Source organism: Protomyctophum bolini (genome assembly GCF_963924005.1).
Source record: "Protomyctophum bolini genome assembly, chromosome: 19".
Taxonomy (NCBI): Eukaryota; Metazoa; Chordata; class Actinopteri; order Myctophiformes; family Myctophidae; genus Protomyctophum; species Protomyctophum bolini.
This window is the reverse complement of record NC_137880.1, coordinates 18218478-18235788: the sequence shown is the minus strand read 5'-3', so window position 1 is coordinate 18235788 and position 17311 is coordinate 18218478. Positions and strand designations below refer to the sequence as shown.

Here is a 17311-nt window from a genome sequence, read left to right as displayed (position 1 = left end):
ATCTACATCGCGTAGCGCGAGGAGGCGTGCGACGTGCATGCGTCACCTCGTGCGTGTGTGTTGTTGTTGGTGATCGTCATGGCGGTGCTGCTTGAAACGACTCTGGGAGACATTGTCATTGATTTGTTTACAGAAGAAAGGCCTAAAAGTAAGAAAGCATTACTAGTACGACATAACAGCCAGCTGTATGTTATGGATTAATTATAAATTAAGTTGAAAGGTACATTTCGCTAAAATGGAAGCACAACTGGCTGGCTAGTTTGACAGGAGTGCTGGCTAGCTCTGCTAGCGCGCTGGTTTTAGTTTTGATCACAACGTGACAATACTGACTAATGAACTTAGCCTTGGATAAAGACCAAAATAGATCAAATACATCTATGATAGTCTTGATCCAAGGCTCTTATCGTGATTTCTATTATTATTATTATAAATCAGACAGCCACATGCTACGCATGTCACGTGTGATTGCGTGTCTTGCTTTATGTCTTGCTTATTTTTGCAGCTTCCCTGAACTTTCTGAAGTTATGCAAAATAAAATTCTACAACTACTGCCTCATCCACAATGTTCAGGTAAAGATGCTTATCGTCGAGTCATGATATAGCGTACAATCACTGCTAGAAACATATAGGGGGGGGGGCACAATTGGTCCATGACTCCATATTGGCCTGATTCGTTGCGCACCATTTCACATTTTTATACATGTGTTTTAGCTAGTCAATGTTAAGTCCTTAGTGTAATAATTTAATGAGGAGCATTTATCTCGTCCCTCCAGAGAGACTTCATTGTACAGACTGGAGACCCCACCGGGACAGGCCGTGGTGGAGAGTCCATCTATGGGTAAGTAATTTATTTGTAATGGTCACTGCCATACTATCTGTATACAATGCTGTGTAATATATGACTCTAAAGGGACAAACAAAAGCACTAGTCAAAACAAATCTCTTTGCTTTCATTAGGAAACTATATGGGGACCAGGCTCGCTTTTTTGATGTAGAAAAGGTGCCACGCATCAAACACAAGAAGAAGGGGATGGTGTCCATGGTAAACAATGGGAGCGATCAACATGGTTCTCAGGTAATCTAAATCTACCGCAAATAAACATTCTTACCAGTCTGCCAGTCTTCATCGAAAGTAAGGGAGACAATGCTGGCTGGAGCTACTGTTCATAAGTCATTGGGACGCTCTGATGTGAATTGTGGTGTCTGATCAGGGTAAGCATAGATTAATGATAAGATAAACTTTAAATGATCCACAGAGGTATATTCAGATGTCACAGCAGCAACAGTAACCATGTTAAACCACATAAACTGTATATTATTTTGTTGACCAGGGTCCCCCACCCCCAGGAAACTACTGGGGGACCCCAATCTACAAGATCGCATCATGTTCTGAGCTTGTAGATGAGCTATTTTTGCCAAATGTTTATGAATGAATAGGGACTCGAGGCTTCACATTTAAATGTGGTACCGGTATTTATTGTCTCTGTAGTTCCTCATCACCACCGGAGAGAACCTGGATTACCTGGACACAGTCCACACTGTGTTTGGGGAGGTATCAGAAGGCATGGACATCTTGGCCAAGATCAACGAGGCCTTTGTTGATAAGGACTTTATGCCCTTTCAGGATATCAGGTGGAGTAGAATCAACATGGCAAATCCCTTCCTTTAGAGTTTAGATGCTTATGATATTCAATTTTTTTCCAAGGGTAGGGAGTCAGAATTTCTGATGGCTGTTGGTAGGGCATTTCACATTTTGGTGATATAACGGTAGAACAAATTCGATTAATGTTTTGTGTCGAAGTAGTTTGACAGGTACATGGGCACTGGTCCCTTGAGTATCTTGAAGACCAGGCCCATTGCATGTTTCTGTCCTCTACCCTGAGCCATCCAACCCTAGCATGATAAGCAGGGCCTAATGTGTTAAACCTTTTGAATGAATGTCATGTCAGTGGACTAAATTCAATCATAGCTGTAATGTCATTTCAGAATAAACCACACAGTGATCCTGGAAGATCCATTTGATGACCCTCCTAACCTGCCAGTGCCTGATCGCTCCCCAGAGCCCACCAAAGAGCAGCTAGATGTGGGTAGCCTTTTATTTAAAGGAACATTTACTTTTTTCAACATGATCTCCATATAATATATTTGGTCGTCAGTCCTCACTAATGCTCAAAGAACAGTAGATGGTAGTGCTGCATCATTCTTGCTCAGATGTGAATCTCGATTTTCCTCCAGAAGAATTGAGATCACGATTCTCACACGATCAAAACTTTTCCATGATATTTATTAAAAACTCAGAAACAAAAACATAAGAGTATCTAAAATGAATTGGACAGACAACTAGTGCTGCATGATTCTTCACAAAATTAGATTGCATAGGTGTCTGAATCTAGATCTCGGTCTTTTTTCGATTAATTGTGCAGCACTAGTAGATGAACAAGGAGACACAAGAAGAAAGCAGATTTTTCATGGTCATATGGCCTAATTTTCCATAAGAATAAGAAGTGTTTCTAAATGAATACGTTAGAATCTGCATTGGCAAAGTCTATTCCTACCTGAAGCTCAAGTTGCTTTTTATGATTATTTTTTCGCATGACATTCTGCTAACACTGTGTGAATCATGTGTATGTTATTTCAACTTGAAAACGAATTAAAAAAAAACATTTTTTATGCAGAGTAAATGTGGATGTGTTAAAGGTTTAAAATGTGAATGTGGCGTGTGTAGAGTGGCCGTATCGGAGCAGATGAAGCCATAGATGACATGGAGGGGAAAGGGGCTGCGGAACTGGATGAGATCCTGAAGGAGAAAGAGGCCAAGACTCAGGCCATTCTGCTGGAGATGGTGAGAAATAACCACATGATACCGTTCATATTAGCATTTTGCAATACCAATATTTTTATCTCAGTGCTTTATTCGATAAATATAAATATATTAGAATTAATGTGTTCTCAACTTCTCACACATTGACATCTTTGATGTGTTCATTCCTACAGGTGGGTGACCTCCCTGATGCAGAGGTCAAGCCTCCAGAGAACGTGCTGTTTGTCTGTAAACTGAACCCGGTCACAACAGACGACGACCTGGAAATCATCTTCTCCCGCTTTGGGTCCATTAAATGGCAAGCCTGCACCTCCTAGTTACTGATTAGCATAACACGACAATACAGAGTATAATGTAGAGTTAAGTTTACATCTTAGGAATTTACTCAATTTAGCAGACGCCCTTGGGCACAGTTGCTCATTAAAAGGTCAAATGTGGATTGCATTTTTTAATTACTGACATAAGTAACCAGTCAGCAATACTTACCATGATGTGCATACAATAATGCACATGGTAACCTCTGGTATTGGCTACATACTGTCATTTGAACATAACTGATTGGCTTGTTTTGTGCAGTTGTGAGATTATCAGAGACTGGAAATCTGGGGAGTCTCTCTGCTATGCTTTCATAGAGTTTGAAAAGGTGAGCCTCATTCATATGTTCATCTATAACAAATCTCGAGACTTATGATTTGAATCCTTTCTTTTCTCACATTCCTCTTTCTATACTGTCCTCAGTGTCCTGTCACAATGCATGCGTCTTGTCGGTTGTACAATGATGAATGAATGATTTTATTAAACAAACATAACATATTAAACAAAAATAAATATCACACAATGTATACATAACTCTGATCGAGAGTACATTCAAGTAGTCCATTTTGTCAAGATAGACTAAAGTGGAGGGAAAATAAGGAAATAATGGACAGAAGACAGACTTGCGTTTAACTTAAAACATAAAAGGTATATATGATTTCTGTCTTCTCTCCCAAGCTTGACAAATAAAAATCTGCCACAACAAAAGCCCCTTTAGCAAAACATATCTCAATTTTTTCATAATTTCATAATCATTTAACTAAAGGAAATCCCCACAGATAGAAGACATCTTGTTAACCAGAGTTTCTCTTATGTCATCGTATTTAGGACAATAAAACAGAAAGTGAACCTCGTTTTCAATTTCATCAAGTTCACAGAACAAGCAATATCTCTCCTTCTGGAGTGGCATTAAACCTGCCTGTCTCCAGTGCTAATGGTAATGTTCCTGACCGAATTTGTGCACAGAGAGATCGTTGTCTTTTGTTTAGATTATGTTCGACGGTGTATCTGTCCTTTATGAGGCAGTAGGTTCGCAACTTAGATTTATACCATACGTTCCTACACCAGTTCTAATTTGATCATCATATTGTAATTTATTTTGGAAAATATAAAACAAATCATTAGAATAAAATAAACTTCTCAGTTAATTTGTCCAGGGGTAAGATCCCAGTTAAATATATTTTTTGTTCATCAGACATCTCCACAAGCCTATTCCAAAGTCTTATCATTTGACATTTGTGTCATGTATCTTGTCTTCTATGCCAGTGCTTATGCCAGTGCTTATGTCTTATGTGTTAATTGCCTGCTTTGTGTGTGTTAACACACTCAATTTTTACACTTTTTTTAGTTGCTTTTCTTAGCTTTTAATTGTTTGCAATTGCATGCATTTATGTTGTAATGGTTATTTCAATAGCTGGCCCTGAACCCTGTAACTGGCACATTTAATGTCATTATTGTGCACCGTCTGTAAAAAAGGAAAAATATGCATTTTTGGCATAAACAGCTGTAGTAAGCTCTTATCAATAGAAGGCCTGAGCATGTCACTTGTAAAGTACACAACTTCCAGTGAGACCAGAGACATTACTGTATGTCTGCTGTTGTCTGTGTTTTCTTTAGTGGTGGCTAACCGCTCCATTACGCAGCAATGTGTGTATGTATGTCTGTCTGTCTGTATGTCTGAGCACAGACAGCTGCAACACCTAAAGTGGCCAGTAGAGTACAGCACAGAGTAAAGTGGCACAGAGTACATACACTACAGTACGAGCCCTGGGCCATTCCTGGGGCTCTGGATGTTCCGGGGACCCCCACATGTTAACTGTGATTTCTCGACCGTTTCTGACGCGGGACGGCTCGCCGGAACCGGGCCAGCCCCCTGGGCATGTTCCTGAGGGTCTGGATGTTCCGGGTAACCCCGGGGACCCCCACAGAGTACACTAACATACAGTATAGAGCACAGTACAGTAACTAATAAATGTATAGTTAACACAGGTGGGGGTTTTTTTCTCCCATGGTAACGTATATTTCCTTCTCCTCAGGAGGATGACTGTGAAAAGGCCTACTTCAAAATGGACAATGTGCTTATAGATGATCGCCGCATACATGTGGACTTCAGTCAGTCTGTCTCCAAGATTAAATGGAAAGGAAAAGGTGATTGCTGTCCGCCAGTTGCTGTCGTGCAGAAACCGCCTTTGACCCATAGACTGGTTTGACCAAACCTTTCAAGAAAAAAGAACCTTGATAATTCCAATCCAATGGATATTTATTTAGTCTCATGCTCTTGTTCATTGCTCTTTCTATTGGTTAAATATTTATAAGACCCACAAACAGACTTTTAGGGGGGAATGGGAGAATTATTTTTAGCATGTAATAGTTTATTTGATAGTCACATTGGAGAGAGAATAGAAATGTGGAAAGAGAATACTTTTACTGCAGAGTTCTCAGTATTACCGGTAAACAGACCAAACTTTCCACAACGGCCTGTTATGGCGTCAACATGCGGCCGATTTTTGCAAAACACATTTCTTTACTCGTACATATTTTAGCCATACATTACGCAAAAGGGTATAGACTATCTCTATAGTCATGTGATCAACACAGATCTGTTATATTACTCCTACACATTTTGTCCAAACATCACAAACGCTATTATCCTGGTGGAGACCTGTGCCCCGAGGAGCACTTTTTCTAGTTATGTTATTTTTTCATCATTAGTTACCGTAAGTGACTGTAATGTTATATTTTGTGTCCGTTTAACAATGAACTTATCATATCCTCTTTTCTTAGGTGGAAAATATAGCAAAGATGACTTCAAAGCCTACGAAAAAGACGTGGGCAACCGTCCCAAGGTGGCTCTGAAGGATAAAGTCAAACCCAAACAAGAGTATCCTTATGGTTTCACTTTGGGTGCCACATTTTAGCAACGATATTCAAGTTACCAAGATACCCCATCCCACGCCTCACCATTTGGTATAAAATGCAACCCAAATAATACAATTAAAACGCTGGTGATAGCCTACAAGGTGACCACGGGTACGGCACAGCCATAAAGTACATGTACAATATCCAACCCTGTACCACATATTGTACAAGTTCATCTACAAATCTAGAACTGAGTTGGACTTAGAAAGAGGAATATTAGGAAAGACAATTTCCATCCATCCATTAGTTTTATAAAAACATCCATAGCTGAAATGACAAATTACTTAATATTAATTACTTCCATGTCAAACAATTTTTTTAATGCATGATTACATCAGCAGGTATTTCAACCAATAATATGACAATATGTACATGACATTCACCTATCTCCTAATCTTTCACATGTAGGAGAGTGACAGTAATTCTCCCAACACAGAGCTATGATTAATTACGATAGACACTAGAGGGCAGTGCTGCACATGCTGACTGAACCAAAAATGGCTGTTATGCATTTCAATCAATCAATCAATCTCTTTTTCAAGTTAAACATTACACTAAAATAAGTTTGTAACATTATTACAAATTGGTTATTAAATTGGCTATTTGTTATACAACAATTTCGACAATGTCAAGGGCTTAAGTGGTTAATGAAGTACATTTCTACAGCAAGATAGATGCTGCTAACCTAATTTTCCTTTTTGGATAATAATGACCAGCTTGTCTTTCATTAAGAGTAGGCCCATTATAACGTACATCCTAAAATCTGCTAGTGTATGTGCAAGAGAGATTGCTTTACAATGTCGAAATAATGATCTAAATTAGCCGCCATCAAGAGGGGTGCATTCAATTAGGTTATCATCATTGTAATAGGGCGTACAATTAGACTAACAACATTTTACGGCTGTAGTACATTTCTTTTAGTGTAAGCTTGTACAGTATGACATTAAGGCGCAAAGGAGTATCATTGTACTTGAGATTAAAGTGCAGGTTCAACTGCATTGTGCAACCATAAGTCCATGGACAGCCTGGTGACAAGCAGAGGCCTTGTTCAATAGTCTGACCAATGCTGACTAAACACACTAATGTTGTAGCCTGTTTGACAAAATGTTAATAGGTCTTTCTTTGTCCTTCTGGCTTCTGGACTTCACTTTGGATAAGATAAATAGTCAATTGTGATGTCTGGCCCTGCGTTTGGTTGGGGGACATGCTACTTTAGTAGACATATGGTCTCATGGAACTTATCCGTCCTCTTTTGTCCCATAAACAAAACGCACCATGTCATAACACACGCATAGTCTTCATGTCCATTTGTAACTCAGTGAGTGTACAAATGTTTTGTACAGACACTAACCTTTTTACCTCCTGAGTTGTCCTTAAGTCTCCCACAAGCTCCAAGTATGACCTGGTTTTAGACGAGGAGGAGGAGGAAGCACCCAGCCATCGCCCCTCTGAGAAGAAACACAAAGATAAGAAGCACCATCACCACGAGGAGGAGGAGGAAAGCAGGAAGCCCAAAAAATCCAAGGTACACAGTAAAACCCTGAGAATGAATTGAAACAATTGTTTCTGGGGCAAACAATTCACCCTTTGTCAGCCTTCTGATTGGTCCCTGACTGACTAACCAACAGGCCTTGTTCCGTCCTGGTTCCGCCTTGTTTATGTTGAATTTGCTATAACATCATTTTTGGAAAAAACTAAAAACAAAATGATATGCCCATGCAGTCAACTGAAAAACACCTTATTTCAATGGTAGTGGATGGAGAGAAAGGATTTTTGTCCAACCACGAAACAGCAACCAATGGGTGCGAAGAGGAGCACAACCATGGGCGGGACTACACCAAAGAGATTTGGTGTAGAGGAGGGGATAGCGGACGAAGTATAGAACATATTTTAAAGTGTAGTATGGATAATTTCAATTAATTCAGGATAAACAATATTAGTTTGCCTATTCTACAAAAATAAAAGTTACAAGTTATAGTTCTCTTCTATCCTACCGTACTACTCTGTCTCTACTTGTATTATTTCCCACCACGGCGTAACCACGCATCCACCTCGGAGGACAGTCAAGACGGGCAGTGTCGGTAGGCCAATCACAGACAGGCGGGGCGTTACCATGCCTATGCTCAAATTCAAACGAGATTCGCGCATCTGGAACGCTAGCCCCATCATTCTGAGTTGCTCTGCATAAGAGCAATAGCTAAATGTAAAAACAGAACTTAAAATGCATGTGGCAAAGTGACAGTGACTCCCGTTATTATTGTTAGACAAGCTGCCAGGTTAGGGCAAGATTTGTCAGTTTCACCATGCCAGTTTCACAACTGCATCAAACTAGAATTGCATGAGTAAGCATGAGTCGTGCCAGCCAGTCCGGGAATGCTATTCCCGGGCTGGCTGTAGATTGTACATTATGTCAACATCATGAGGGCCGGGTATTTCTAAAGCATGTATTTACAAAGTCAGAGACCTTGTTCAGGCAGTGTTCCTCTTCATTGTCAGTGTCTTGTGTCTCATTTTTAAAGCCCGGCCGTTACCCGTACTCAAATACTGTACTTGAGTATTTCCATTTTTTTTATACTTTATACTTCTACTCCACTACAATTATTTGACAGCTTTAGTTATACATTACTTTACTACTACTGTGCCAATACATTAGTACTTTTACTCAAGTAAAATCTGTAATTGTAGGCCTTTTCATTTGAACAGTATTCTTATACTAGTACGAGTACTGCTTTCAACACTACTCATTTGTCTCTCTCGTTCAGGAGAGCGAGGAGACTCAGGAGAGCAAGCGAGAGAGAAAGGCCGAGAAACGCCAGCGCTCCCGTTCACGGTCTCGTTCCAGAGACAGGGACGGACACCACAAGCACAACAAGTCTCGAGACAAGCACCGACAGGAGGGGCACGGCAAGGGCCACAGCCGCAAGGACAGGAGTCACAGCAGATCACCCAAGAAGTCTAAAGACAAAGAGAGGAGTAGACACCGTTGAAGTGAGCGGAGCAGTGGTTCTCAAACATCACCCCCCCCTTAAAAGTAAACCGTATTTGATGTGTAAAAAGATCTTGCGCCTGAGACACCCATAAGAGAACACATTTTGTCTGGATATACCTAAATTAAGTAGTACAAGCTCTTAGGTTGACTATTTTGAATAGCCGAAATATTTAATAGGGTAAATGTTTAAACTCAAGAACCCCACTTTTGAGAACCAGCAGGAGGGGTTGGGAGCATTGCTGTTCTGGCTTCCGGCTTCCACTGTGTCAACCCTCTGTGAGAGATCCTATGGAAAACCCCACTTCCACTCATGCTGTCTGTATGTACCCGCAAAGCACACATGCATGTCATGTCTGTCATTTAATCACTGAGGCCTTTCCACCATGAATTACATTAAGCGGTAACTCATCATACAGAATTACTGGACTTCTTACTTAGAGAACACCTCAATACTAATGGGATTCCCAATATATATATTTTCTTTTCTCTTCCCACCAGTACCTTTATCATATTGTGGTTACAATACAATAAAGGTGGCTGATTGGCTAGTTCCCTTTAAGGTCACAGAAATAATTCCTGTCCGTGCCACGCATGCTTTACCCCCAACAAAAATAAGTTCACGTAATAATGCTCTTGTAGAATTGCTAGTAGGTATGTAAAGAAATGGGGACAGGGAGCCATTATGTATCTTTTGGATAATTGCATCATACGTTTTAGAAATGCTAACGATGTATTGGTGTTACGAATCAAAACCTTTTTTCTGTAATGTACATAAAGCTATGGCAAATAAAATGGATGAAATACAACCTCAATCATAAGTTTATAATGTCAAGATAAACCATCAGTCTCCATTTTCATTATAATTTACAAACATTTGTTTTGCAACCCCCTGTTCTCCCCCCACCCGCTCAGGAGTTCCGTAGGATTACATGTCTTTTTGTATTTGACTTGGTTTACAAGTGACTTTTGTAAATTGTACTAAGAATAAACGTGGGCATGGAAAAAGGTGCTCTTATCGTGTAAAAGGGATTCTCTGGGTCTCCCCTCCACCCACCCAAATCAGACGTGCAATTTAGAAACGGTAGACTAAAGGGCAGCCCCAGGATGTATCTAAATATAGATACATCCTCTTATTTATCTCCAGTGGTTTATTAATCACATTAACCCTATAGTGTCCCTATTTTGGACGTGCCATTATCACCGTGTGCCTGTGTTTCCCCACTTAAATAGTCCTCGTTTAAAAACAAAAGCTAAAATGTAAATTGTCCAATTGTCCATGAGTAGCTGTCTGTCTGCCTGTCTATGAGTTGCTGTCTGCCTTCCTGCCTGTCCAATTGTCCATGAGTAGCTGTCTGTCTGTCTATGAGTAGCTGTCTGCCTGCCTGCCCAATTGTCTATGAGTAGCTGTCTGTCTATGAGTAGCTGTCTGCCTTCCTGCCTGTCCAATTGTCCATGAGTAGCTGTCTGTCTGTCTATGAGTAGCTGTCTGCCTTCCTGCCTGTCCAATTGTCCATGAGTAGCTGTCTGCCTGCCTGTCCAATTCTCCATGAGTAGCTGTCTGTCTGCCTGTCTATGAGTAGCTGTCTGACTGCCTGCCTGTCCAATTCTCCATGAGTAGCTGTCTGTCTGTCTGCCTGTCTATGAGTAGCTGTCTGCCTGCCTGCCAGCCAGCAAGTTGGTTAACAGAAAATAAATTGTTATGGCTGAGTAAAATAAAATACAATAAACACAATTTGCCTGAAAATAGATTACCCAGCTATGACCTTTTTCATGAAAAAAAATGAGTAGTGATATGGCTGACTGAGTAAAATAAAACAATCTACCTGAAAATAGATAGCTATAAGTGAAGAGCAATTTCCGCAATTTCCATTTCCGCAATTTCCATTTCCTCAATTTCCATTTCCGCAATTTCAGCAATTACTTTCCGCAATTTCCATTTCCGCATTTCCGCAATTTACATTTCCACCATTTCCGCAATTTCCGCAATTACAATTTCCGCAATTTCCATTTCCATTTCCAACTATTAATGGCAGCTGGGTTTCATCATTCAAATAAAATAGAATTCTGTCCGTTTAGCTATAAAATTATGTCAGGGAATAGGGATACACAGTATATGTCTTTCATTTGCATTGCATCTCCCCCCCCCCCCCAAGCTTTTATTTTCGTTCGAGTAATAGTACAACTCTAATAGTATTACTTAAAATAATGTAATTAAAGATAACTTCATTCAGATTTATTTATTTTTATTTCATTTTCCAGATTTATTTTTCTTCTTTTTTTTTTTAGATTTTAATTGGTGGGCCAGTCATAATGGTCCCGCGGGCCTGATGTGGCCCGCGGGCCTGAGGTTGAGTATCACTGCTGTATAGTGTTTACTCATTTCCTTCGTTTTTTTGAGTGGTGCAACCACTCCCTTACGGAGCTGTGTGTGTGGGTGGCTAAGTAAGTGGGTTTGTGCGTTCCTGGGTGCGTTCCTGTGGGTCTGGAACTTCCTGGAACTTAAATAGCGAAATGCATATAGGGTTAATATAATCAAAACGTACACAGTTTCAAATAATTGTAGTAGAGTAAAAGTATAATATTTGCCTCTAAGATGGAGTACAAGTAAAAGTACAAAATATTGGACATACTCCAGTAAAATAAAGAATACTTAAATTGTTATAGTACAGTACTTGAGTAAATGTCATGTCCTGTTAAACTTTACACACCTATGAGCACCTACTCTACCAGCAATGCATATCAGTCATGTGTTTCATACTGTGGTGCAGCTGCTATGACTGAATGCTGTCATACATTTGCCAACTTGGTTAATGACATGGTATCACGTCTCCTGTGAAACAAGATACACAAAATGTAAAAGAAAATAAAAACAACATTCCACTGTCAAGACCATTGTGACTGATCTTGCAAGTCTGGGAAAAGTACAGCAAATAAGGTCATCATGTTCTAAAGCCAAAGTTGCACGTTGTTGTGCGTCATATCACGTGCCGAAACAGACGATTTACAGGCTTGCGATGTGTCGCGCTGCGACGTGTTGTAAGCTTATAGATCTGCCGTTTCGGTCAGTAATTTCACCTGGCTCTTGTTGGAGGATAAACACATGGACAATATGTTGAAATGTTAATGTTCAGTCCCAATGAATGCTTTAGTTTAGTTAAGTTTAGTTGATCATCTTCACAGTATCAATACAAGTATTCAGACATCAACATAAGGAAACTGTTACATGGTCATAGGCCTATCCTACGAATGCATAGGCCAGAGTTAAACTATTAATCTGGTGTCAGTAAGGTCAGATGTAGAGTTGCTGGCCGGCTCAGATATGCAGATCTACAGTAGTACGTCAAACCATGCATGGCTATCCTTAGGGTTTGATGAGGCCAGTGCCGTGAGCAGTCTCCTCCGTGAGAGTGTGGAGGTCACGCTGCTGGGGCAGATCGGCGTGTGCATGCATCCGCTTGGGTGACGGCAGACTGCTGGGTGAGTGCTATCACTTTGGCATGGGATCAACTTTGACCAAGAAATGCACAATGAAAAACAGGTACGGCCAGGGTTCATGGCCAATTGGCCATATACTGTATAGCGTGTCTTGAGTGTAGAGGGTTTGATGATGATGATGTCAGACTGTTACATTATACATGTAGGCCCGACTGTAATGTTTGATGAGAAGAATAAGCCCGAGTTATACTACGTCATATGGTGGTGTCGACAAGAGCCTCAGGACAAGCGTTATGTGAGCTCGTAGATTGTCTCTTGTCTTATAAATTAAGGCAGTGGTGTAAAGTAAGTAACTAAGTATGTTTTATTCAAGTACATGTGAGTACTTCTTGTCAGTGAGTGATGTTTGTCTCGTTATCATCAGGCACATTGCTCATCTATGCAAAAGACACCAAGAGCTGCCAGCCAGCAAATGAATGCTGTGGGAACCAACATGGGCACCGGTCACGTATGTGGATGTACTCAAGAAAGACGCAGGAGCGCAAAGCACCAACAAGCTGGCCAGATGCAGGGAGAACCGGCATGCGACGATGGAGGGCTCGTCTGAGGACTAGAGAGATCAACATATAGTAGGACACTTTTTACATTTTGGTTTCTTTAACGTGATTTGTGGTCAATACCTCTACAGTTCATGAAAAATCTGTGGCATAGGTCAGAAGAAGGGCAACAGTAGAATAATAATAATACAGGCCACACATCTCTGCTATGTTAAGAGACGAAGTGGAAAAGCACACACAAAGCATGCAGCTTTACTTTCTTTTTTTAACAAATTAGTCCACTTGCCAGAATGTGAACCCAGGCATGTTGAGTAGACCACAGTTTTACCATGCTTTAAGTTGCATGTGACGTGTCAATCTAGGCGGTTTTCATGATGCTGAATCAATTCCAAGCATTAATTTTGCACAAAAAACACTCCTTGGGCTCAAACGTGTCCGTTTTTAGCCCAATAAGTGTTTTTTCATTTTTTTTCAAAACTAATGCTTGGAATGGATTCAGCATCATGAAAACCCCCTAGTTTGACACGTCACATGGTACATAAAGCAAGCAATTCTGATTTGTTTGTACGCTGTTAATGGTATATTATATGGTCACATATTATGCCAATTATGAAAATTCAACATTATGCAAGTTAGCATCCGGCAGTTTCTAAATGCTGGGGACCCATACTCAACATTTCTAACATAAAACCTTGGTGTACTCAACATGTCCGGGTTCACAATGGGGCTCTATGGTCTGGCAAGTAGACTAAAGAGCAAAAATGAGAAATGAATATTAAAAACGGGAACTGATGACATTCTTTCTATAAAAATAGAAAAGAAACAATGTGTCGAGAAATTCAACAAACACTCAAAAATACTTTCTTCCAGCCATTCGGTTGAGTTTGTGTAATCATAATCATAATAATCAGTTTGTGTAATCACATAGCTTGACTTCGGACAAAGGACAATAATTGTCTTTGCTTTGGCTTAATATCTGTCGGTGCTATTCCAATAACAGAAATGTCACATGACATTTAGCCATGACACACTCAAGGCAGTCCTCGTGGTCACAGGTTGTTTTGCTGGAATATACAGAGCATGGGCCAAGCCTAGGTGATGGTCTGACAAGCTCTCACTGTATCTCAACAAGTCCAGACTACCCCTGTAGGAAAGTCATGGGACAATCACGCAGCTACTTGTAACAGTATCATCCAGCACCATTATGTGCCTTGCTTCTTCCCCATTTCATAAACACGTTTGGAAAAAAACAATAGGATTTATTTTAATTAAGTTACTGAAAGAACAGCCTCATACATTATCCCGCTTATTACACATCTACTGTATTAATAAATTGACCCAAAAGTAACAACAAAATGAGGTATTTCCTTGCTCACGGTAATGAAAGTATTCCATAAGTGTTTTAATGCACTGTGCGTCAAGGCATTGTCACAGCTCATGCTGCGAGTTTGTACATCTACGTTTGGAAATAATTTAAAAATATCAAAAATATTTGGAAGATTTATATAATATTGAAATTTCTGAACACAAATCTTTTCTTCTGGGGGTCCCTGGCACAAAACCTTTTCAGATGGGGGTCCGTGGCTAAATAGACTTCAGTTTGGGGATCTTTGACATGAAAATGTTTGGTACAAAGTACAAACCTTCCCTTTATAACCTAACTTAACCAGATAAATGGACAAAGATTTAGCTCTTATCTTTTTTCCTCCACTTCCCTGTCACTCTACAAACCATGTTCTGTCTACTGAGGCACAAATGCATTGGGCAACCATGCAATGAGTCACTGTTATCTAAAACGACACAATTAGTTTTTCTTCTTCCAAGTGAGGACAATGCAGGTGTTTGGGAATAAGAATCATTTACACATGCCGTGGAATTAGAGCCGAGATGAAGTGGTAGACTCGTTTTTATCTTTATCACTTATTCTGAAACATATTCATTTTGTCTGAAGCTTCTTTCACTCTCGTCAATATCACAATGGGTTGGGTATTCAATGAAACAGTGTCCAAATAATGTTTTCCTTTGTGTAACTCAACACTAAACTTACATAATGGTTTCTTTAACTTCTGAGATGGCAAGTAGGTCAAAAAAAGAAAAGAAAGGTATCAGGACTGCTGTACAGCTAGTCTATTTATATGCACAGGATCTCTCTGAGAGTGTGTATGTGTTGTCTGTCCTTGGTGTATCTTATTTTTTTCTTTTTTAAATAACATTTTTTATTGTGCAAGAGAGATGCCGGCCAACTTTTACCTTGTGAAGCCTCTCCTTTTCTCTCACACCACCAAGCTTGTCACACTAATGAGATGTTTGAGCTCATATTGTTGAATAAATAACAAGCTAAACTCCAAATGCATTCTAAATGGGCATTGCACTAGTCAAACATAAATATACAAAATAAACAGTCTGCATTTCCCAAAAGGGAATGCAGACTGAATGTGTATTTGATTACGTCTTATCAGAAGCAGGGGTAAAACATAGTCCCACTGGTGATAAAAATGAATGATCATCAGATAGAAGAGGATACAGTATCAAAAGCAGAGCCACATCAAATCGAACCAGAGTCCAAGATTAAGCCCCTTCCGAGCCCTCTGCAAAATAACTTCCTCACCCAGGGGTTGCTACACCTCAAAAGCTTGCTTCTGTTGCCCAGAATACAAATTGGGCAAATAAGGAAATAACTGCCGGTCCATGCCAGACATTTCCATGAACAAAGACAACTACCGGTAAGCCTAATCCATCCTACATATTCGCCAGAGCTGTCTTGCAACACCAAAAGCAAATATTTTTCTCTCAAGTCACTCACTTCCCACAACCTTCCCCATTCCAGTCATAGGCAGTAGTAAAAAATACTTTATATTAAGCTCAAGTCTATAATGCGTTATAACCATATTTATAATGCACTTATAAGACATAACACTTAGTTATAAATGTTTACAACTTATAACGTAGTTTATGTATGACACGGTGGTAGTTGTTGAGAAATAATGACGATGATCATTTTTAAACACTGAGACGAAGTCGATTAAACAGCTGTGCTGTTGGATACAGCATAAAGTCCAAGCAGAGCAGCAGGTGCTCTGATGCTTTGAGTCATTATCAAGAAATAAATTATATAGAAATAAATGCCGCTGAATTCAGTGACCAATCAGAATCAAGCATTCATCCAAGCCGTGCAATTGAAATAATATGTGCTGCTGTTCAAAATGCATTAAAACTTACTGGAACATCACAACTACCAGGTAACACTTTACTTAAAGCTCAGGTCTAAAATGCATTATAATCACATTTATAATGCACTTATAATTCTTCATAACACTTCAATCCAGAAATCAACTTGAGGCGATCCTCTGTAAATGAGGTAATGAGGTCGCTGAAGATGAGTGTCAGACTTAATCCCATCCCAGGAGACACTTTTCCCTTTGTGCCAACAACAGCCACCAGGCTGTACAGTTCACTGAGTTCAGCCTGCTTGTCTTTTTTAATACACAAGCAGGGTGAACAAAAACTAATTTTATTCCCGTTTATATTCTGCACTGCATGCATGTTGTGTGTGCTGTGTTAGTTATGTCATCATTGTGTGTTGTTGTTATCGAACTGTTGCATTGAATTTCCTCCCAGAGGATCAATAACGTTTTTATCCTATCCTATGAAAACACTTGACACACACCCTCGGGTGTCTTGGTGTTGTGTACCTGTAACTCTGCTTCCATTACATAAGCTTATATAAAATACAATAATGGAACGTTCATCTAAATACAAATGATTCCAAAAAGTATTTGTTTTTGTAGGTTACTGTTCCAGTATCATTTCAACAGAACCTTGCCAAAAAGTCAAGAAGTTTTCTACTATACTGAAAACAATTCCGTTTTTATCACATATTGAAAACATTACCGTTTGTCTGGTTTCCTGTAATCTGGATTTGTTTTACACTGGAATATTCTTTTTCCGTTTCTGTTGTGAGCTGTTATTTAAGGCCTTGATGAGCTTTATAATCTCACATGCGTAAAATACAAACTTATCAAGGTTATTTTTTGTCCCACGGTAACTGTCTAAGTGTCTATCACTATGACTCTGTGTTTTTTATCAGTGTGCAAATAACTGGACTAAACCAAACCAAATGTATAACTGTAAGGTGCAACACTGTAATTCCACACCAGGAAGAGCACGGGGAGTAGGGCACCAGCACAAAACCCCTCTGGGCTGAGGGCTCCATATAAACTTTTAGGTGTCTGCACTGCAGCTGCTGCAATTCCTGAGGAGGAAGTAAATTACAGT

At 39.8% G+C, this 17311-nt stretch overlaps 1 protein-coding gene across 1 annotated transcript; it reads left to right on the top strand.

Annotated features, from left to right (window-relative positions):
* Positions 1 to 44: 44 nt before the first annotated feature.
* On the top strand, positions 45 to 10192 carry ppil4 (peptidylprolyl isomerase (cyclophilin)-like 4). The gene is made up of 13 exons (XM_080791299.1): positions 45 to 148; positions 503 to 570; positions 774 to 838; positions 958 to 1075; positions 1490 to 1632; positions 1987 to 2083; positions 2726 to 2842; positions 2995 to 3119; positions 3398 to 3464; positions 5173 to 5284; positions 5921 to 6017; positions 7445 to 7580; positions 8818 to 10192. Exons 1-13 carry the CDS (start codon positions 79 to 81, stop codon positions 9040 to 9042), a joined length of 1440 nt encoding a protein of 479 aa, XP_080647425.1. The 5' UTR covers positions 45 to 78; the 3' UTR covers positions 9043 to 10192.
* The last annotated feature ends 7119 nt before the right edge of the window (positions 10193 to 17311 follow it).

What these genes read in the sequence shown, in the direction of transcription:
- ppil4 (XM_080791299.1), top strand. Translation starts at nt 79, where the DNA reads ATGGCGGTGCTGCTTGAAACGACTCTGGGAGACATTGTCATTGATTTG. An exon ending in GATTAAATGGAAAGGAAAAG is followed by an intron (nt 5,285 to 5,920) that starts GTGATTGCTGTC and finishes CTCTTTTCTTAG; the next exon opens with GTGGAAAATATAGCAAAGAT. An exon ending in GGAAGCCCAAAAAATCCAAG is followed by an intron (nt 7,581 to 8,817) that starts GTACACAGTAAA and finishes TCTCTCGTTCAG; the next exon opens with GAGAGCGAGGAGACTCAGGA.